The following is a 24,085-nucleotide window of genomic DNA, read 5'->3' as shown; positions in this document are numbered from 1 at the left end:
CTTTAGCTTAAATACCCCAGACAGTTTCAATACTCAAACTGGCTTCTTTGAAGGATAGTTCCTTTAGTCCTTAGCCTGCCCACACAAACCCAATCTGCCTTGTAAAATCCCAAATTCAATTAAAGTTCGTAGTTTTTTTGCATGTGCACTTTTGGATCTCAAACTTTCTGGTAGATTGGAAAATAAATTTAATTTGATACTAAGAGTTCAAACACTGGGGGGGTGGGGGGTGGGTTTCCCACGAATTTTGCAACCCTTCAGTTCACTAATGTCCTTTACAGAAGGAAATCTGCCGCTCTTACCCACTTGCCCGGTCTGGCCTCTGTGACTTCCCACCCACAGCAATGTGGTAGAATCTTAACTGCTGCCCTGTGCAGTTCAAGGCGGCAGCTCACCTTCACAAGGAACATTAGGGATGGACAATACATGCTGGTCTTGCCAGCGACACCCACATCCCAGGAACGGATAAAAGAAAAAGTGGGTAACCCGAGGACAGGGATTTAAGGTGATCAGCAAGAGAATCAGAGGCGCCATGAGGCAAAAGTTTTTCCACAGCGCTTTGTTGTGCTTTGGAATGCACTGCCGGAAATGGTGCTGGAAGCAGATTCAATAGCACCATTCAAAAAAGAATTGGAGAAATACTTGAAGAGAAAAGATGTACAGGGCTATGGGGAAAGAGCAGGGGCATGGGACTAATTGGCTAGCTCTACCAAAGGACCAGCACAAGCCCAATGGGCCGAATGTCATCCTGTGCTGCATTATTCTATGATTCTATATATAGCTAGATATAAAATCTACTCAGATTGCTTATGCACTCTTATATTTGCCAGTTTTTCTGTACTGGTTCCCATTTTTTTCTGATTGAAATTGTCTTTCCTTTTTCTCCAGTCAAGTATCTTTAACTTCCCTTATCTTTTCAATTTTTATATAGAATATAAAAATCTCCAAACTCCACTACAATACTGTCCTCACCGGGTTCCTAACTTCCTCACTCTGTAAAGGTCAGCTTATCCAAAACTCTGCCCATATCCTACCCTGCTCCAAGTCCCACTCACCCATCACCCCCGTTCTGGCTGACCTACATTGGTTCCCAATCCCTCAACAAGGCAAGTTTAAAATTCTCATCCTTGTTTAAATTCCTTCGTGGCCTCATCTCTTCGCTATAACATCCTCTAGCTCTACACCACCTCCAAAACTCTACATTCCTCCAACTTTGGCCTCTTCTGCATTTCCCCCACACCACCATAGCAGGCATGCCTTCAGGCATCGAGGTCCCATGTTCTGGAATTCCCTTCCTAAACTTCTCCACCTCCCTTTCCTCCAAATATCCTTAAAATCCACCTCCTGGACTAGGCTTCTGGTCACCCCTACTTCTTTGGTTTGACGTCCATTTTTGTCTTGATTACATTTCTGTGATATGGTTGCTGATATGGTCACTATTTCCTGGATGTTCCCCTACCCTTAAGATTACCTGCTTGCCCCAGCAATGTCACTATCTTTGTACTATACTGATCCAAAAAGTAGCCCCAGGCACAATGTACAAATCCTTTCCTTTGTCGATACATTAATTATCCGATAATATACTGGGGTAGAGGTAGTCGTCTATTATGGCCCTGTTCCTGCTTACAGGATTTCCATGATAAATGTTTACATAGGCAATAAAGTAAAAATGTTAGCTGTTATCAGAGTGCAACTATTCACTTCTAAGCAAACAGTATATTATGCTCCCAAAATCATTAACTTTGTTACCTTTGAAAAATTAGAAACTGCTAACACTTGCATTTATTTAAGCACAATTCCCTCCCTCAGGACACCTTAAAGCATTGCACTTTTGAAGTACTGTCACTGTTGTAATGTAGGGAAACACAGCAGCCAGTTTGTGAAGACAGTAATGTGATAAAATGACTAAATTGTCTGTTTGAGCGATGTTGGTTGAGGGATAAATATTGACCAGGACACCAGGTGAATTTCTTGAAATAGTGCTGTGGGATCTTTTACACCACCCAAGAGAGTAGACAGGACCTCTCCAACATCTCATCTGAAAGATGGCACCTTCAACAATGCAGCACCCTTTCAGTACTGCACTGAAAGTGCCACCACTGAGCTAAGGCTGAACCTGATCAGTAAAAAAGTAAACACTGTTTTGAGTTTATTAATAGTCAAGGTCAACATTTTTGCTTGTGCCCACCTCCAGGCGATTAGACCCTTGTAAAACAAGAGATTCCGATGGCAACAGGTCAACCATGAATTCTATTGCAAACATCAAAGAGATCATCTCAATGGGCAAACAAAAGGCAACAATCATTTGTGCAGGGCACCACACGTTACTCTGCAGTTCATTTTGTCAAATTATGTAATAAATCAACACTAGCTGGTGCCAAACATACACGATGGGCAGAGTCTAAAAAGCACGATCTACAGAAAATGAAAGGTCGTCTTTATTCACATTACACAACTTTGTACAGGTTAAACATTTAATCTCTTCACACGGCTTGTATTTTCGCAGACATCTGTTATTGTAGCTTCCGATGGTTTGAAATGTATACATTGATATTACAATACTTCACGCCGAAGAATTTCAGTGTTGAAGAAGTTAAACATTCAATTAAATTAAAAGATTGCAAAAATATACTCTCATTTTTATCAACACAGATACTATATAGTTCATAAACACAAAGCAATCACAATGAAGTGATCAGCATCAGTTCTGATGAAGGGTCATCGACCTGAAACTCTGTTTCTCTCTCCACACCTGCTGAGTGTCCCCAGCATTTCCTGTTTTTATTTCAGGTTTCCAATACCTTGCTTTTGTGATAATGAAGGACCTGCTGCATGAGTCTCAGTTGAACTTTCTGTGCACTTCAGCAATTCCGCAGTTTCTTCAATCCTGGGGGGAAAAAATAAAAAGTTCCATTAATACGACTCCTCCCTCCCACCTGTGAGATTCTGCATGCTTTAAAAATATGACCAAGTCAAATTAGTTTTTGGATCAATATGTTGCGAGAACAAAACTAGAAGTATCTAACCAGAATGGTTTAGAACTATTTTTTGAACTCACTCACTCCTGGGTCAGCATGCATCAAATGCTGCAGTTACTGAACACTTAATTTTGTCTTGAAGCTAGTTCCAAAGAGTATGTCCTTCAAATTTGATTACAAAACGGTCTTGTAAAGTGGCAGATGCTGCTCCCCATGTGTCGTAAAAGGTACACTGTTTATGTGGCTGCACCATCTCATCATGCCAATCTTATTTTCTCAGGAATGACCTCACTCACTCAAACAACGTCTCACCCATAAACTGATCCGAAGTTGCACTGGTCGAATACCAATGTGTTTTTCCGCTCCTGAGGATCAGGTGTTTGAAACCTGGTGCACTGACACCAGATTGTTACAAAAGGTTTGTGGTGCAACAAACTTCTGTTGAGGTATTCGATTTCTTCCACAAGATGGCGCTATGCTGAAACAGAACTGTAATATACTGCACAGCATCAGTTAGTTCTGGGTGCCAAGTACAGTGACACTCCAGCATAGAAATCTGTGCTACCCAGTGGCTATAATCAGATACTGCAAAAATGTGACCAATATTTTCTACAGGCTTCAAAGTAATTTCAGTTGCTCTAAAAATGGAAAGATTTATACAAAAGGAGGAAAAGCAAAAGAAAGGAAAGATGTCCTTTTGATTAGATTACTTGGGACATTTTTCTATGTTAAAGGCGCTATATAAAAGCCATTTCCTAGATGCTCCCCAACCCTAGGAATACCTGGCACGTGCTGGTAGCTGCAGTGAGTTAACTGGGGTCGATACAATCAAAATAAGCTCGCAGTCAAAATGGCACCCATTCAAATGACATGAGAAATTTGTAGAATAAAACAAAAAAGAAAATACAAAAAACTTCAATCATAACCTCTCCCTAGAAGGCGTAGACCCACAGAAGAGGATTTCAAATCCGTGGTAACACAACATTGATTAAAATGATTGCACTTTTTCTACTGTGTGAGACCAGAGAGGATTTGTTACCGATAGGAAAAACTGAGTGTGCATCCCAGAAAAAGATCTTGGATACTAGGGGTGCAAGTACCTCCTGTGCACCATTGCAGAAAGGAGCAGTAACCAGGAGACTGTCCCTGGTGGAACGACAGCAATCCTAATAGTATATGGCAGATAAATAAATGACAAAGAATTTGATAAGAAAAAGAGAGAAAGAGAGAGAGAGAGGGAAAGCGAGAAAGAAAGAGAGAATGAAAGAAAAAGAGAATGAAAGAAAAGTTCTTTTGAAGTGTGGTCATGGTTATAATTTATAGAAAATATAGCAATTAAGGACAATACGTTAATTTTTGCTGAAGCTTCTCCCAAAATCTAATTGTGAAGAAAAATGTGGAAGTGTAGTTATTTGGAACACAATGTAAAATTAGCAGCTCTCATTATTTCAGTGATAAAAGGAAAATACTTACATTTTGCTTATTCTTTCTACCTTATGTTGCACTGTGTCTGTCTGTAAAATACAAGATAGGCCCTCAAATTGGGGAGCATAAAAATCTCAACATAAAAAATGACAAGCAGCAATAGACCAGCTGATCCATCAAGCAAAATACGGTTAATGTTCTTGCAGTAACATGAAATTAGCTTGACTTATCATATTCAACAGTATACAACATAGTAGAACTATAGAGGAAAGTGAGGGTTACAAGTTTTGGATCATAGAATCATAGAATGGTTACAGCGCAGGAGGCCATTCGGCCCATCGAGCCCATGCCAGCTCTATGCAAGAGCAGTTCAGCTAGTCCCACTCTCCCGCCCTTTCCCCATAGCCCTGCAATTCTTTTTTCTTTCAGGTACTTATCCAATTCCCTTTTGAAAGCCACGATTGAGTGTGCCTCCACTACTCTCGCAGGCCGTGCATTCCAGATCCTAACCACTCGCCGTTTTCCTCATGTCGCTTTTGGTTCTTCAGCCACTCACCTTAAATCTGCGTCCTCTGGTTCTCGACCCTTCCGCCAACGCAACGGTTTCTCTCCATCTACTATGTCGACACCTCATGATTTTGAGCACACCCATCAAATCTCCTCTCAACCTTCTCTGCTCCAAGGAGAACAACTCCAGCTTCTCCAGGCTATCCACGGAATTCAAGTCCCTCATCCCTGGAACAATTCTTGTCTATCTTTTCTGCATTATCCTTTTCACCACTCACTTCAGTAAGAAGCCTGAATGTCTTAAGTCAGGAGGAGTGTGCTTATATTGCTCAATTTCTAATTGTGTGATAGTGTAATCCAGAGACACAACAACAGTGCTTTCAGACTACTTCTAACTGCATTTTCAGCCAACAGCCATAGGCCTATACCTCGCAGTCCCTTGTTTAAAATCTGACTCTCCCTGACCATGAGTTTCCATTCTTTTTTCTGATAACTCTGACTCCAGGAAATAAAATGGGAGTGTCGGATACCTTTCCATGGAGGGATTCTCCAAATCCACTACCCACTCTCCCAGGAGTGCATTCTCTGCAGACATCTCATCCTGTTCTCAAGTGAATAGAATTGCCCCCATCACAATGGGTATATGTTCTTGTTGGTCATCCTGGGATGAGATGACAAACTGCTCAATGTCCCTGGTCATCCTGGTAATAGGCTTCATTGGGTCAGTTTGAAATAGATTATGAGTTACGACAAAGTAATCAAAAAGGCTAAATGCTGGAGGCAGCATTTACTTTGGTGGTCACCTTCTCCCAAGTGCCGAACAGGGTTGCTCTCCTAGTACCCAGCTGTTTACATTGTACATTAATGATTTAAATGAGGGGATTAAATGTAGTGTCTCCAAATTTGCGGATGACACTAAGTTGGGTGGCAGTGTGAGCTGCGAGGAGGATGCTATGAGGCTGCAGAGTGACTTGGATAGGTTAGGTGAGTGGGCAAATGCTTGGCAGATGAAGTATAATGTGGATAAATGTGAGGTTATCCACTTTGGTGGTAAAAACAGAGAGACAGACTATTATCTGAATGGTGACAGATTAGGAAAAGGGGAGGTGCAAAGAGACCTGGGTGTCATGGTACATCAGTCATTGAAGGTTGGCATGCAGGTACAGCAGGTGGTTAAGAAAGCAAATGGCATGTTGGCCTTCATAGCGAAGGGATTTGAGTACAGGGGCAGGGAGGTGTTACTATAGTTGCACAGGGCCTTGGTGAGGCCACACCTGGAGTATTGCGTACAGTTTTGGTCTCCTAACTTGAGGAAGGACATTCTTACTATTGAGGGAGTGCAGCGAAGGTTCACCAGACTGATTCCCGGGATGGCAGGACTGACATATCAAGTGGGCTTGTATTTACTGGCGTTCAGAAGAATAAGAGGGGATCTCATAGAAATGTTTAAAATTCTGACAGGTTTAGACAGGCTAGATGCAGGAAGAATGTTCCCCATGTTGGGGAAGTCCAGAACCAGAAGTCACAGTCTAAGGTTAAGGGGTAAGCCATTTAGGACCGAGATGAGGAGAAACTTCTTCACCCAGAGAGTGGTGAACCTGTCGAATTCTCTACCACAGGAAGTTGTTGAGGACAATTCACTAAATATATTCAAAAAGGAGTTAGATGTAGTCCTTACTGCTAGGGGGTTCAAGGGGTATGGCGAGAAAGCAGGAATGGGGTACTGAAGTTGCATGTTCAGCCATGAACTCATTGAATGGCGGTGCAGGCTCAAAGGGCCGAATGTTTCTACCCATTTCATGTAGGAGTGCCTCCATTACTGCAATAATATACCGGAGAGTTCTTCTGTTGGATTGCTCCGTGAAAAAAAAAATCAGGAAACTGTTTAGTTCTACAGCAGTTTTTTTCCCCACCCAGTACCAGCTCCAGTCTCTTTTGCATAGGGAGTAGTGCCTGGAAATTCTAGTAAGGTGCGTGCACGCTCCCAGAGGCAGCCCTAGGGAGGCAGCTGCTAGCAACAGCTTGAGCTGCAAAAGTGAAAGAAAGTTCAGGCAGAAATGGCCAGGTGGATGTCCCACTGTACACCTTCCACCTCAGGATCTCAGATTGGAAAAAGTACCTTCAGACATGCGAGGGTAACAACTTATGACAGCTTTCCACTAGGCATAACAAAAAGGTAGGGAATTGGTTTGGAGGTAGGAGAGAGAGTAGGGATAAAGGGATCTGTACTAGGGCCTCAGCTTTTCACCATATTTTAAAATGACTTGGATGAAGGAAGAGAGAGCCGTATATCCAAATTTGCTGAGAACACCAAGTTAGGTGATATAATAAATAGTGTAGATGGGAGTGGAAAGTTGCAAAGAGACATTGATAGATTGTAAGTGCGCAAAAGCTGCGACAGATGGAGTTCAATGTGGGGAAGTGTGAAGTCATCCACTTTGGACCCAAGCATGATAAATCAAAGTATTTTACAGTGAGAAGCTGGGAATTGTGAAGGAGCAGAGAGGTTTACGAAATATTGGCCTTTATCTCAAGGGGGATGGTTAGATCTCATTTAGAGTGCTGTATTCAGTTCTGGGTACCACACATCGGGAAGGATCTACTGGCCGTGGAGAGGGTGCAGGAGATTCACCAGAATGATACCAGGGCTAAAAAGGTTAAGTTACGAAGACAGGCTACATAGACTAAGCTTGTATTTCCTTCAGTATAGAAGATTAAGGGGTGATCTAATTGAGGTGTTTAAGACGATTAAAGGATTTTATAGGGGAGATAGAGAGTCCAGAACAAAGGGGACATAACTAAAAAAACTAAAGGGGCAAAGTATGTTAAAAAGACAAGCCCGAAGACTCTATGCCTCAATGCGAGGAGTATTCGGAATTAACTGCGCAAATAGCAGTTAACGGATATGATGTAATTGGCATCACGGAGACATGGCTCCAGGGTGACCAAAGCTGGGAACTCAAATTCCAGGGGCAGTCAACATTTAGGAAGGATGGACAGAAAGGAAAAAGTGGCGGGGTGGCGTTGCTGGTTAAAGAGGAAATTAATGCAATAGTAAGATGGATCGATGATGTGGAATCGGTATGGGTGGAGCTGCGGAATACCAAAGGGCAGAAAACACTATGGGAGATGTGTACAGATCACCAAACAGTAGTAGTGAGGTTGGAGACAGCATCAAACAAGAAATAAGGGATGTGTGCAATAAAGGTACAGCAGTTATCATGGGCGACTTTAATCGACAGATTGATTGGGCTAACCACTGGTAGCAATGCGGTGGAGGAGGATTTCCTGGAGTGTATCAGGGATGGTTTTCTCGACCAATATGGCGAGGAACCAACTGGCCATCCTCGACTGGGTGATGTGTAATGAGAAGGGACTAATTAGCAATCTTGTTGTGCGAGGCCTCTTGGGGAAGAATGACCATAATATGGTAGAATTCTTTATTAAGATGGAGAGTGACAGTTAATTCAGAAACTAGGGTCCTAAACTTAAGGAAAGGTAACTTTGACGGTATGAGGTGTGAATTGGCTAGAATAGACTGGCAAATGGCACTTAAAGGGTTGACGGTGGATAGACAATGGCAAACATTTACATTTCACATGGATGAACTTCAACAATTGTACATCACTGTCTGGAGTAAAAATAAAATGGGGAAGGTGGCTCAACCGTGGCTAACAAGGGAAATTAAGGATAGTGTTAAATGCAAGGAAGAGGCATATAAATTGGCCAGAAAAAGCAGCAAACCTGAGGACTGGGAGAAATTTAGAATTCAGCAGAGGAGGACTAAGGGTTTAATTAAGAGGGGGAAAATAGAGTACGAGAGGAAGCTTGCTGGGATTATAAAAACTGGCTGCAAAAGCTTCTATAAATATGTGAAGAGAAAAAGATTAGTGAAGACAAACATAGGTCCCTTGCAGTCGGATTCAGGGTTAGGGTTAGGGTTATTATAATGGGGAACAAATTGAACAAATACTTTGGTTCTGTCTTCACAAAAGAAGACACAAATAACCTTCCGGAGGTACTAGGGGACCGAGGGTCGAGTGAAAAGGAGGAACTAAAGGATATCCTTATTAGGTGGGAAATTGTGTTAGGGAAATTGATGGGATTGAAGGCCGATAAATCCCCGAGGCCTGATAGTCTGCATCCCAGAGCATTTAAGGAAGTCGCCCTAGAAATAGCAGATGCATTGGTGATCATTTTCCAACAGTCTATCGACTCTGGATCAGTTTCTATGGACTGGAGGGTAGCTAATGTAACACCACTTTTTAAAAACGGAGGGAGAGAGAAAATGGGTAATTATAAACCGGTTAGCCTGACATTACTAGTGGGGAAAATGTTGGAATCAATCATTAAGGATGAAATAGCAGCGCATTTGGAAAGCAGTGACACGATCGGTACAAGTCAGCATGGATTTGTGAAAGGGAAATCATGCTCGACGAATCTTCTAGAGTTTTTTTTGAGGATGTAACTAGCAGAGTGGACAATGGAGAACCAGTGGATGTGATGCATTTGGACTTTCAAAAGGCTTTTGACAAAGTCCCACACAAGAGATTGGTGTGCAAAATCAAAGCATATAGTATTAGGGGTAGTGTACAGACGTGGATAGAGAACTGGTTGGCAGAAGGAGGTAGAGAGTTGGGATAAACGAGTCCTTTTCAGAATGGCAGGCAGTGACTACTGGAGTGCCGCCGGGCTCAGTGCTGGGACCCCAGCTCTTCACAATATACATTAATGATTTAGATGATGGAATTGAGTGTAATATCTCCAAGTTTGCAGATGACACTAAACTGGGTGGAGGTGTGAGCTGTGAGGAGGACGCAAAGAGGCTGCAGGGTGACTTGGACAGGTTAGGTGATTATACTGCATCTGCCATGCATTTGCCCAATAGAAACATAGAAAATAGGTGCAGGAGTAGGCCATTCGGCCCTTCGAGCCTGCACCGCCATTTAATAAGATCATGGCTGATCATTCACCTCAGTACCCCTTTCCTGCTTTCTCTCCATACCCCTTGATCCCTTTAGCCATAAGGGCCATATCTAACTCCCTCTTGAATATATCCAATGAACTGGCATCAACAATTCTCTGCAGCAGGGAATTCCACAGGTTAACAACTCTCTGAATGAAGAAGTTTTTCCTCATCTCAGTCCTAAATGGCCTACCCCTTATCTTAAGACTATGTCCCCTGGTTTTGGACTTCCCCAACATCGGGAACATTCTTCGCGCATCTAACCTGTCCCGTCCAGTCAGAATCTTATATATTTCTATGAGATCCCCTCTCATCCTTCTAAACTCCAGTGTCTAAAGGCCCAGTTGATCCAGTATCTCCTCATGTGTCAGTCCAGCCATCCCTGGAATTAGTCTGGTGAACCTTCGCTGCACTCCCTCTATAGCAAGAACGTCCTTCCTCAGATTAGGAGACCAAAACTGAACACAATATTCCAGGTGAGGCCTCACCAAGGCCCTGTACAATTGCAGTAAGACCTCCCTGCTCCTATACTCAAATCCCCTAGCTATGAAGGCCATCATGCCATTTGCCTTCTTCACCGCCTGCTGCAACTGCATGCCAACTTTCAATGTCTGATGAACCATGACACCCAGGTCTCGTTGCACCTCCCCTTTTCCTAATCTGCCACCATTCAGATAATATTCTGCCTTCGTGTTTTTGCCACCAAAGTGGATAACCTCACATTTATTCACATTATACTGCATCTGCCATGCATTTGCCCACTCACCTAACCTGTCCAAATCACTCTGCAGCCTCTTAGCATCCTCCTCACATAGAAACATAGAAAATAGGTGCAGGAGTAGGCCATTCGACCCTTCTAGCCTGCACCGCCATTCAATGAGTTCATGGCTGAACATTCAACTTCAGTACCCCATTCCTGCTTTCTCGCCATACCCCTTGATCCCCCTAGTAGTAAGGACCTCATCTAACTCCTTTTTGAATATATTTAGTGAATTGGCCTCAACAACTTTCTGTGGTAGAGAATTCCACAGGTTCACCACTCTCTGGGTGAGGAAGTTCCTCCGCATCTCGGTCCTAAATGGCTTACCCCTTATCCTTAGACTGTGACCTCTGGTTCTGGACTTCCCCAACATTGGGAACATTCTTCCTGCATCTAACCCGTCTAACCCCGTCAGAATTTTAAATGTTTCTATGAGGTCCCCTCTCATTCTTCTGAACTCCAGTGAATACAAGCCCAGTTGATCCAGTCTTTCTTGATAGGTCAGTCCCGCCATCCCGGGAATCAGTCTGGTGAACCTTCGCTGCACTCCCTCAATAGCAAGAATGTCCTTCCTCAGGTTAGGAGACCAAAACTGTACACAATACTCCAGGTGTGGCCTCACCAATGCCCTGGACAACTGTAGCAACACCTCCCTGCCCCTGTACTCAAATCCCCTTGCTATGAAGGCCAACATGCCATTTGCTTTCTTAACCGCCTGCTGCACCTGCATGCCGACCTTCAATGACTGATGTACCATGACACCCAGGTCTCTTTGCACCTCCCCTTTTCCGAATCTGTCACCATTCAGATAATAGTCTGTCTCTCTGTTTTTACCACCAAAGTGGATAACCTCACATTTATCCACATTATACTTCATCTGCCATGCATTTGCCCACTCACCTAACCTATCCAAGTCGCTCTGCAGCCTCACAGCATCCTCCTCGCAGCTCACACTGCCACCCAACTTAGTGCCATCCGCAAATTTGGAGATACTACATTTAATCCCCTCATCTAAATCATTAATGTACAGTGTAAACAGCTGGGGCCCCAGCACAGAACCTTGCGGTACCCCACTAGTCACTGCCTGCCATTCTGAAAAGTACCCATTTACTCCTACTCTTTGCTTCCTGTCTGACAACCAGTTCTCAATCCATGTCAGTACACTACCCCCAATCCCATGTGCTCTAACTTTGCACATCAATCTCTTGTGTGGGACCTTGTCGAACGCCTTCTGAAAGTCCAAATATACCACATCAACTGGTTCTCCCTTGTCCACTCTACTGGAAACATCCTCAAAAAATTCCAGAAGATTTGTCAAGCATGATTTCCCTTTCACAAATCCATGCTGACTTGGACCTATCATGTCACCTCTTTCCAAATGCACTGCTATGACATCCTTAATAATTGATTCCATCATTTTACCCACTACCGATGTCAGGCTGACCGGTCTATAATTCCCTGTTTTCTCTCTCCCTCCTTTTTTAAAAAGTGGGGTTACATTGGCTACCCTCCACTCTATAGGAACTGATCCAGAGTCAATGGAATGTTGGAAAATGACTGTCAACGCATCCACTATTTCCAAGGCCACCTCCTTAAGTACTCTGGGATGCAGTCCATCAGGCCCTGGGGATTTATCGGCCTTCAATCCCATCAATTTCCCCAACACAATTTCCCGGCTAATAAGGATTTCCCTCAGTTCCTCCTCCTTACTAGACCCCCCGAACCCTTTTATAACCGGAAGGTTGTTCGTGTCCTCCTTCGTGAATACCGAACCAAAGTACTTGTTCAATTGGTCCGCCATTTCTTTGTTCCCCGTTATGACTTCCCCTGATTCTGACTGCAGGGGACCTACGTTTGTCTTTACTAACCTTTTTCTCTTTACATATCTATAGAAACTTTTGCAATCCGTCTTAATGTTCCCTGCAAGCTTCTTCTCATACCCCATTTTCCCTGCCCTAATCAAACCCTTTGTCCTCCTCTGCTGAGTTCTAAATTTCTCCCAGTCCCCAGGTTCGCTGCTATTTCTGGCCAATTTGTATGCCACTTCCTTGGCTTTAATACTATCCCTGATTTCCCTTGATAGCCACGGTTGAGCCACCTTCCCTTTTTTATTTTTATGCCAGACAGGAATGTACAATTGTTGTAGTTCATCCATGCGGTCTCTAAATGTCTGCCATTGCCCATTCACAGTCAACCCCTTAAGTATCATTCGCCAATCCATCCCAGCTAATTCACGCCTCATACCTTCAAAGTTAGCCTTCTTTAAGTTCTGGACCATGGTCTCTGAATTAACTGTTTCATTCTCCATCCCAATGCAGAATTCCACCATATTATGGTCACTCTTCCCCAAGGGGCCTCGCACAACGAGATTGCTAATTAATCCTCTCTCATTACATAACACCCAGTCTAAGATGGCCTCCCCCCTAGTTGGTTCCTCGACATATTGGTCTAAAAAACCATCCCTTATGCACTCCAGGAAATCCTCCTCCACCGTATTGCTTCCAGTTTAGTTAGCCCAATCTATGTGCATATTAAAGTCACCCATTATAACTGCTGCACCTTTATTGCACGCACCCCTAATTTCATGTTTGATGCCCTCCCCAACATCACACCGCCACCCAGTTTAGTGTCATCTGCAAACCTGGAGATATTACACTCAATTCCATCATCCAAATTATTAATATATATTGTAAAGAGCTGGGGTCCCAGCACTGATCCCTGCGGCACTCCACTCGTCGCTGCCTCATATTCTGAAAAGGACCCGTTTATCACGACTCTCTGCTTCCTGTCTGCCAACCAATTCTCTATCCATGCCAGTACATTACCCCCAATACCATGCACTTTGATTTTGCACACCAATCTCTTATGTGGGATCTTGTCAAAAGCCTTTTGAAAGTCCAAATACACCACATCCACTGGTTCTCCCTTGTCCACTCTAATCGTTACATCCTCAAGAAATTCCAGAAGATTTGTCAAGCATGATTTCACTTTCATAAATCCATGTTGACTTGGACCAATCCTGTCACTGCTCTGCAAAAGCGCTGTTATTTCATTCTTAATAATTGATTCCAACTTTTTCCCCACTACTGATGTCAGGCTAACCGGTCTATAATTACCTGTTTTCTCTCTCCCTCCTTTTTTAAAAAGTGGTGTTACATTAGCTACCCTCCAGTTCATAGGAACTGATCCAGAGTCGATAGACTGTTGGAAAATGATCACCAATGCATCCACTATTTCTAGGGTCACTTCCCTAAGTACTCTTGGATGTAGACAATCAGGCCCCGGGGATTTATCAGCCCTCAATCCCATCAATTTCCCCAACACAATTTCCGGCCTAATAAGGATATCCTTCAGTTCCTCCTTCTCACTGAACCCTCGGTCCCCTCGTACCTCCGAAAGGTTATTTGTGTCTTCCTTCGTGAAGACAGAACCAAAGTATTTGTTCAATTGGTCTGCCATTTCTTTGCTCCCCATTATAATTTCACCTGAGTCCGACTGCAAGTGTCCTACGTTTGTCTTCACTAATCTTTTTCTCTTCACATATCTATAGAAGCTTTTGCAGTCAGTTTTTATGTTCCCGGCAAGCTTCCTCTCGTACTCGATTTTCCCCCTCTTAATTAAACCCTTTGTCCTCCTCTGCTGAATTCTAGATTTCTCCCAGTCCTCAGGTTTGCCGCTTTTTCTGGCCAATTTATATGCTTCTTCCTTGGATCTAACACTATCCTTAATTTCCCTTGTTAGCCACGGTTGAGCCACCTTCCCTGTTTTGTTTTTACTCCAGACAGGGATGAACACTTGTTGAAGTTCATCCATGCGATCTATAAATGTTTGCCATTGCCTATCCACCGTCAATCTTTTAAGTATCATTTGCCAGTCTATTTTAGCCAATTCACGCTTCATGCCGTCAATGTTCGCTTTCCTTAAGTTCAGGATCTTAGTTTCTGAATTAACTGTCACTCTCCATCTTAATAAAGAATTCTATCATATATTGGTCATTCTTCCCCAAGGGGCCTCGCACAAGATTGCTAATTAGTCCCTTTTCATTACACATCACCCAGTCGAGGATGGCCAGCTGTCTGGTTGGTTCCTCGACATATTGGCCAAGAAAACCATTCCTAATACACTCCAGGAAATCCTCCTCCACCGCATTGCTACCAGTTTGGTTAGCCCAATCTATATGTAAATTAAAGTCGCCCATGATAACTGCTGTACCTTTATTGCACACATCCCTTATTTCTTGTTTGATTCTGTCCCCAACCTCACTACTACTGTTTGGTGGTCTGTCCACAACTCCCACCAGCGTTTTCTGCCCTTTGGTATACCGTAGCTCCATCCATACCGATTCCACATCATCCAAGCCAATGTCCTTCCTTACTTTTGCACTAATTTCCTCTTTAACCAGCAATGCCACCCCGCCTCCTTTTCCTTTCTGTCTATCTTTCCTAAATGTTGAATACCCCTGGATGTTGAGTTCCCAGCCTTGGTCACCCTGGAGCCATGTCTCTGTGATGCCAATTGCATCATATCCATTTACTGCTATCTGCACAGTTAATTCGTCCACCTTATTCCGAATACGCCTCGCATTGAGGCACAGAGCCTTCAGGCTTGTCTTTTTATCACACATTGGCCCCTTTCGAATTTTGCTGCAATGTGGCCCTTTTTGCTTTGTGCCTTGGGTTTTTCTGCCCTCCACTTTTACTCATCTCCTTTCTGTCTTTTGCTTTTGTCTCCTTTTTGTTTCCCTCTGCCTCCCTGCATAGGTTCCCATCCCCCTGCCATATTAGTTTAACTCCTCCCCAACAGCACTAGCAAACACTCCCTCTAGGACATTGGTTCCGGTCCTGCCCAGGTGCAGACCGTCCGGTTTGTACTGGTCACACCTCCCCAAAATCGGTTCCAATGCCCCAGGAATTTGAATCCCTCCCCTTCTGCACCACTCCTCAAGCCACGTATTTATCTGAGCTATCCTGCAATTCCTACTCTGACTAGCACGTGACAATGTAGATAAATGTGAGGTTATCCACTTTGGGGGCAAAAACACGAAGGCAGAATATCTGACTGGTGGCAGATTAGGAAAAGGGGAGGTGCAACGAGAGCTGGGTGTCATGATTCATCAGTCATTGAAAGTTGGCATGCAGGTACAGCAGGCGGTGAAGGCGGCAAATGGTATGTTGGCCTTCATAGCTAGGGGATTTGAGTATAGGAGCAGGGAGGTCTTACTGCAGTTGTACAGGGCCTTGGTGAGACCTCACCTGGAATATTTTGTTTAGTTTTGGTCTCCTAATCTGAGGAAGGACGTTCTTGCTATTGAGGGAGTGCAGCGAAGGTTCACCAGACTGATTTCAGGGATGGCTGGGCTGACATATGAGGAGAGACTGTATCAACTGGGCCTTTATACACTGGAGTTTAGAAGGATGAGAGGGGATCTCAGAAACATATAAGATTCTGACGGGACTGGACAGGTCAGATGCGGGAAGAATGTTCCCGATGTTGGGGAAGTCCAGAACCAGGGGACACAGTCTTAGGATAAGGGGTAGGCCATTTAGGACTGAGATGAGGAGAAACTTCTTCACTCAGAGTTGTTAACCTGTGGAATTCCCTGCCGCAGAGTTGTTGATGCCAGTTCATTGGATATATTCAAGAGGGAGTTAGATATGGCCCTTACGGCTAAAGGGATGAAGGGGTATGGAGAGAAAGCGGGAATGGGGTATTGATGGAATGATCAGCCATGATCTTATTGAATGGCGGTGCAGGCTCGAAGGGCCGAATGGCCTACTCCTGCACCTATTTTCTATGGTTCTAAAATTAGAGCTAGGCTGCTCAGGGGGGCGGCGTCCCAGCGGATTGGAAAACTGCAAATGTAATGCCCCTATTTAAAATAGGAGGCAGACAAAAAGCAGGAAACTATAGACCAGTTATCTTTGGTTGGGAAAATGTTGGAGTCCATTATTAAAGAAGCAATAGCAGGACATTTGGAAAAGCAAAATCCGGTCAGGCAGAGTCAGCATGGATTTATGAAGGGGAAATCATGTTTGACAAATTTGCTGGAGTTCTTTGAAGATGTAATGAACAGGTGGATAAAGGCGAACCAGTGGATGTGGTGTATTTGGTCTTCCTGAAGGTATTTGACAAGATGCCACATAAAAGGTTACTGCACAAGATAAAGTTTCACGGGATTGGGGTAATATATTAGCATGGATAGAGGATTGGCTAACTAACAGAAAACAGAGAGGCGGGATAAATGGTTCATTCTCTGGTTGGAAACCAGTAACTAGTGGGGTGCCGCAGGGATCAGTGCTGGGACCCCAACTATTTACAATCTATATAAACGACTTGGAAGAAGGGACTGAGTGTAACGTAGCCAAGTTTGCTGACAATACAAAGATGGGAGGAAAAGCAATGTGTGAGGAGGACACAAAAAATCTGCAAAAGGATATAGACAGTCTAAGTGAGTGGGAAAAAATTTGACAGACGGAGTATAATGTTGTTAAGTGTGAGGTCATGCACTTTTTTTTCTGCCAAAGAGCAAGTTGTTATTTAAATGGAGAAAGATTGCAAAGTGCTGCAGTACAGTGGGACCTGGGGGTACTTGTGCATGAAACACAAAAGGACAGTATTCAGGTACAGCAAGTGATCAGGAAGACCAATGGTATCTTGGCCTTTATTGCATAGGGGATGGAGTATAAAAGCAAGGAAGTCATGCTACAGTTATACAGGGTATTGGTGAGGCCACACCTGGAATACTACGTGCAGTTTTGGTTTCCATATTTACGAAAGGATATATTTGCTTTGGAGGCATTCAGAGAAGGTTCACTAGGTTGATTCTGGGGATGAGGGGGTTGACTTATGAGAAAAGGTTGAGTAGGTTGGGCCTCTACTCATTGGAATTCAGAAGAATGAGAGGTGATCTTATTGAAACGTATAAGGTTATGAGGGGGCTTGACAAGGTGGATGCAGAGAGGATGTTTTCACTTATGGGGGAGACTAGAACTAGAGGGCATGATCTTAGAATAAGGGGCCGCCCATTTAAAACTGAGATGAGGAGAAATTTCTTCTCTGAGGGTTGTTAATCTGTGGAATTCGCTGCCTCAGAGCTGTGGAAGCTGGAACATTGAATAAATTTAAGACAGAAATAAACAGTTTCTTAACCGATAAGGGGTTATGGGGAGCGGGCAGGGAAGTGGAGCTGAGTCCATGATCTGATCAGCCATGATCTTATTAAATGGCGGAGCAGGCTCGAGGGGCCGTATGGCCTACTCCTGCTCCTATTTCTTATGTTCTTATGTCAGGAAGCACTTCTTCACACAAAGAGTAGTGGAAATCTGGAACTCTTTCCCCCCAAAAGCTGTAGAGGCAAGGTCAATTGGAAATTTCAAAAGTGAGATTGATAGATTTTTGTTCAGCAAGGGTATTAAGGGTTAAGGAACCAAAGCAGGTAGATGTAGTTAAGATACAGATCAGCCATGATCTAACTAAATGGCAGAACAGGTTCAAGGGGCGGAATGACCGCCTCCGGCTCCTATGTAGAACACAGGTTGCACAGGTTTAGCAATCTACTTGAAATTACTGCTGTTTCAGAAAATCCAATGATATATAAAGCTAGATGACCCATTATGATCATTTCCATTCTTTGAATCCAAGCATCCTCCACATAGTGCTACAGTCTGTCTGGCTATCACCTCACATATACCACTTGAGAAGCGGTTACAGCAGATCACAAGAGAGACTACTTTCACAATGTTTTTCCATGCATCTTGCAAACAGTTTTCTTTAAACTGAGAGAACAGACCAGCACGAAAGAAAGCTTTTCCAAAAGAGAGCCTGTGGGCTGGTAGAGTAGTATTCTGGGTGTGTCAAGAATACTTTTCTCAGAGGATGAAGAAGTTATTCATGTCTTCTTTCTTCATCAGACAAGTACTGCTGAAAACTGACACCTTGTAACTCAGAAGGAGGCAGGCCATTTTGGCTTAGATGCAGTGCCTGGAGTCAACAGAGATTATGTAGCACACAATAAAAAGCAAGACCTGAAATACTACCTCGGCAAAGAATCACCTCTTTTGTTGGTATAGATCTTGTTTACTACAAGAGTCATCTCTAGCAGGGAGGTGGGATGAAGAGAGGACGGGGAAGGCTATATACAGCTAAAGGTCATGCATCATCTGCCAGGATAACAGCCTCCAACAATTACACACCAACTAATGGAACACTCACAATGAAAATGACAACAAACACGAAGGTCTCTGAAATACTCATACTAAAACACATCCAGTGCAAAATAAGTTCCACTGTTAAAATCTAATGTTACTTTACTTGAAACCAAGGATAAAACTCGTATGCATACAAATATATGCATGCACATGCAGATCACAGTAAATCAGAGGCCGTGCTATTATGCAAGGACAAGGACATTAAATCATATAAAGTATAGGTCGGTTTCTTTAAGATAGAAAAGTCTAATTGTTGTTAAGGAAACACTAGCTGATTTCATGCACAGGCCAATTAAGATGCTGCAGTGCCTAGGGTGGATTTTCCGACCCTCTGCTCCTAGAAAACCAGTTTAAAAGGTGCAAAGGTGAAGATGAACCAAATTATAATGTCGGAAAGTGTGAGGTCATCCACCTTGGGAAAAAAAAACAGTAAAAGGGAATATTATTTGAATGGGGAGAAATTACAACATGCTGCGGTGCAGAGGGACCTGGGGGTCCTTGTGCATGAATCCCAAAAAGTTAGTTTGCAGGTGCAGCAGGAAATCAGGAAGGCGAATGGAATGTTGGCCTTCATTGCGAGGGATGGAGTACAAAAGCAGGGAGGTCCTGCTGCAACTGTACAGGGTATTGGTGAGGCCGCACCTGGAGTACTGCATGCAGTTTTGGTCACCTTACTTAAGGAAGGATATACTAGCTTTGGAGGGGGTACAGAGACGATTCACTAGGCTGATTCCGGAGATGAGGGGGTTACCTTATGATGATAGATTGAGTAGACTGGGTCTTTACACGTTGGAGTTCAGAAGGATGAGGGGTGATCTTATAGAAACATTTAAAATCATGAAAGGGATAGACAAGATAGAGGCAGAGAGGTTGTTTCCACTGGTAGGGGAGACTAGAACTAGGGGGCACAGCCTCAAAATAAGGGGGAGCCAATTTAAAACCGAGTTGAGAAGGAATTTCTTCTCCCAGAGGGTTGTGAATCTGTGGAATTCTCTGCCCAAGGAAGCAGTTGAGGCTAGCTCATTGAATGTATTCAAGTCACAGATAGATAGATTTTTAACCAATAAGGGAATTAAGGGTTACGGGGAGAGGGCGGCTAAGTGGAGCTGAGTCCACGGCCAGATCAGCCATGATCTTATTGAATGGCGGAGCAGGCTCGAGGGGCTAGATGGCCTACTCCTGTTCCTAATTCTTATGTTCTTATGTTTATCAGGTCTCTGAGCCTCTAATATTGCCATGGGATATCCAGTGCTTTCCTGTTGTTGGGGCGAGGTGGAGGAAAGAGAGTTTGGCCTACACCTGAAATAGGTGCAAGTCAGACGATCCCATTTGATTGGAGTAGGAATGGACTATCTTGGCTTGTCACTGAGCTATATGAATAGCCCAGGGAATGAAATTCCAACAATTCTGGTATGTGCAATTCCAGGGCTTGGGCACCAGACGGTTTGAGCAATGTGGCAGTGGTCAGACCAGGGTATTTCCAGGCAATTGTGGTTACAGCAAGGAGGTGGGAGTCGGAGAGGGGCGATGGGGGGGGGGGGGGGGGGGTGGGGAGAAGGGTGAGCATCCAGCAGTATTGGGCCATGGACTTAATTTTGCCAACTAAGACAGGTAGCACTGCAGAGAAAAGCATCATTGCACCATCTATTTAGCGGCAGAGCTGGGAGGGCTCAACGGTAAGTAAAAGAAATGTTAATTTAATCATGAAAAAATTATTATAGGAAAATGTTGCAATGTTTACAGGAAACGTGCATTATATATGCAAGATTACACAGGGCCAATTTTGCTGTCCCTATGCACGGACACTGGACAGAAGCAAAAATATTTCCTGTCCCAAGGCATCCATTCGAGGCCCTTCTCTCCCCATCCTCTTTCTCTCCTCCAATCTGGTCACCTCCTCAACCCCTCTAATCCTTCTCCCCTCCCCTCAAACCTTTTTCCTCCTCTTCCTTTTCGATCTCAAAACTTTTATCCCTTCTCCCTTCCTCTCCAGCCCCACTTCCTTCATCTTCTGTTCCTTTATCCCACCCCTAGTCCTCTTCCTCCTGCCCACCCCACTTTCCCTGTCATTTTTCCCCCCGCCTACCTGTCTTCTCTTCCCTTCATCACCTTGGTTCAATTCTCTCCCTGACCTCTAACCCTGCTTGACCTAAAAATGTCCTTGGTCATGACTACTTGTGTGCAATGTCACAGGAAATCATACAAACCCACATAAATAAAAAATAAAGTGTCAAGCTAAGATACAACTGTCCAGTGATTTCTTTTTTCCTTTTTGTATTCAGAATATTTTAGTTTTTTCACCTTGACCATTCAGTTCATAATCCTGCATCTTTGGGCTGGTTCCACTTTTGATACACCCTGAATAAAAGTGCATTTAATATTAGCATGTTCTCCTGTCCTCATAAAGAACTGAAGAAAACCTTTGCCAATTTTGCTTACCTTCGTGACTTCTGTCAGACATAATGAATTGATGTTTGCTGCTTTGGGCGATTCGTCTGCTGATAGCAGCGAGTTGTATCCAGATGACTGATGGCTAAGACTCTCTGGCGTCTCAACTCTCATCTCTTTATCTGCAAAGAAATATTCATCTTTGGTCAACATCTGCCTTTCGGCACGCCCATGCAGGGTCAGATACCAGACATTGTGATTTACAATGCACAGAAAAAGTAGGGCAGGCATTGTTTAGAACTGCAGACGCTGCTGATTCAGCTCCAATACGAGGTCATTTATGCCTCTTGTAGAGTCCAATCTTGGTTGACACCTTCAGCACAGCACTGCAAAATAAAATATCTCCAGAATTCCAGCTTTATCATAGTTTGAGGCAGGAATGACACTTTACAGAAGCATGAATATCTAAGATAATTACTACAACTATGTTGTAAAGCAAGAGCACAACGATTATCATGGCACATATATTTTTCAGTGTAAATCACAGGTCTTCCTATATACTGTTGTAGACATTGATGACAAGTCTGCCTAGGATAAAACCTAATTATTTCTGCAATTACTTATTAGCAACTTGTGCATTTCCTTAGTCTTCAGATTCAATGCAAAACCTTTAATAAATTATAATGCACTTTAAATTATGATGAAATGAATTATAATAAGGATGGCTCTTTTAGTGGACAAGTGGTTAAGTGTACCACATGGCGTGGTACGAAGCAGAGAAGATTCCAGGTTCATTTCTTAATCTGTGCAGTGCTTGCATACCAAAGGCAGAGCGAGGAGGTAGGCTACAAATTGCTTTTAGCATCATTAGCTTGGAGACAAGGATGAGAAGAGGAAAATAAACCAGAGTTCCTGCTCATGATTTTGCCGCCAATAGAAGTGCTTTTGGAGTGAGCTTTGGATAAAGACACAATTAGACTTAAATGTTACACCCCAGCTCCTCTCTCCATGTGCTGAGCTTTAATCTAATACATACCTACTGTTTTTAATTTTCAATATTGCAAAACAGTATGTTGTGGAAGAGTGAAGAATCACCAACATGTATAATAAGTTGTACTTCATCATTTTGTATTCAGTGAAGTACATCACTCTAAGTTGTAGGTACAGTACATTTTATTTTTCTACCTGGTTTCATATTTGGTATTCCCCTTTATTTTCAGCCTCTATTTTCAGTGAAAGAACATGGGCAGGAGATCTGTTCCCAGATATCAGCCAACATTCCTTCTAATTTGACTTCTAGGAAATGCACAGGAGCCTCCCTTCCTATGGAGTAGCTCCTAAGCTACTCTCCTTCTGCCCCACATGGTATAAGACAACTCCTGTGTGTGCTGTGGGAGACTAGTGCATGCAAACCGAATACTACCTTCCACAGTGCAACACAATTCTTTGGCTGTCACAGTACCAGTTTACCTGAAGAATTAGAGTTCGTCATTTGGCACGAGGTACATTCTTCATTCCCACCGATGGAATCAGAAGATATATCATTCTGGAGTGATGAAAAAAATAATATATACAGTGACTTAAAAACCATTAAAGGCAAATGCCAAAATATGTTTATTTCTGATATTACTGACCTGATTAGTAGCAATTTTACTGAAGGAAAGGTGACTTTAAAGTTACAAAATGATTCATGTCTGTACAAAACTTTGTGATGTTTTTGATAAAATTGCATGCTTTATAAATTATTGGAAAAATGATATTTTACTTGAATTATGTAATATTTAAAAAGTGTGTATGGTATATGTTACACTTTACCATTTTTCATTTACTTCATGGTCTCCCACTACATAGAATCACACCACAGAAGGTCGTCATTCAGCCCATCATGTCTGTGCCAGCTCTCTGAAAGAGCTACCAATTAGTCCCAGCTTTCCCAAATGTTTAGCACATTATTTGACTATGCACAACACAACTGCAAAGCCCTAGAAATTATATTTAGTCTGGAGCAAATTAGATCTTGGTTTGAAAAACTACTTAAATGTTAAACACATAGGATCGCTTTCTCATTATACTTCATTCTTCTAACAAAATCATCCTGTTTGATGTCAGTGACACATTAAGTGGCCCTTTTAATACCCCTTAAATAAATGGAGGCTCTTTGTTCTATTCCTAAGAAAAGCAAATAAATTTGTAACAAGACTATATGAAAAGCTGCAGTAACTAGTTCAATGAATAATAGCAGCAGCACACAGGACTAATCTTCTGTACCGGGAGAGTGGTAAGAACGTGAACTCGCTACCACAGGGAATGGGTGAGGCAAATAGTACAGATGCATTTAAGGTGAGGCTAGATAAGCATATGAGGGAGAAGGAAAGAGTTATGCGGATAGATTTAAATAAAGACTTGCATTTATATAGCGCCTTTCACGACCACTGGACATCTCAAAAGCACTTTACAGTCAATGAAGTACTTTAGGAGTGTAGTCACTGTTGTAATGTGGGAAAGATGAGGATGAGGAAATTATTTAGATGAGGAAAGACAGCATAGACTGGTTGGACCGAATGGCCTGTTTCTGTGCCATATATCCTATGTAATTCCTGAATGAAAGATCTGCATGGTACGTACAGGATGCCTCCATTCAAAAAATAAAGATGACTGTATAAGGTAGACAATGTGCCTTTATTCTTGGTGAATGCTTTAGGGAATGCGGATAAGCAAAGGACTGTAACTGGTCGGTAGATATGGGGTGATGATGGTGTCAAGAGCAAAAAGAAAAATGCAAACATCACAAAATGTCTAAACAGAGCAGATGCTGTTGAAGGATGAGTATACAATGTTTAGAAAGATGAATGAT

At 43.0% G+C, this 24,085-nt stretch overlaps 1 protein-coding gene across 3 annotated transcripts in view; it reads right to left on the bottom strand.

Annotated features, from left to right (window-relative positions):
* Window positions 1-2,437: 2,437 nt before the first annotated feature.
* Window positions 2,438-24,085, bottom strand: part of cep44 (centrosomal protein 44) — an 84,134-nt gene continuing 62,486 nt past the window's right edge. For all 3 annotated transcript variants that reach the window (XM_070896311.1, XM_070896490.1, XM_070896400.1), the window contains exons 8-11: window positions 22,702-22,777; window positions 21,283-21,413; window positions 4,452-4,492; window positions 2,438-2,887 (exon numbers count right to left, since the gene is read on the bottom strand). In XM_070896311.1, the coding sequence (XP_070752412.1) occupies window positions 2,782-2,887; window positions 4,452-4,492; window positions 21,283-21,413; window positions 22,702-22,777 (354 nt within the window). In that variant the 3' untranslated portion in view covers window positions 2,438-2,781. The remainder of the gene's footprint in view (window positions 2,888-4,451; window positions 4,493-21,282; window positions 21,414-22,701; window positions 22,778-24,085) is intronic.

The sequence above is a fragment of the Pristiophorus japonicus genome, chromosome 1 (genome assembly GCF_044704955.1).
Source record: "Pristiophorus japonicus isolate sPriJap1 chromosome 1, sPriJap1.hap1, whole genome shotgun sequence".
NCBI classification, from domain to species: Eukaryota; Metazoa; Chordata; class Chondrichthyes; family Pristiophoridae; genus Pristiophorus; species Pristiophorus japonicus.
This window is presented reverse-complemented; position numbering and strand designations above follow the sequence as displayed.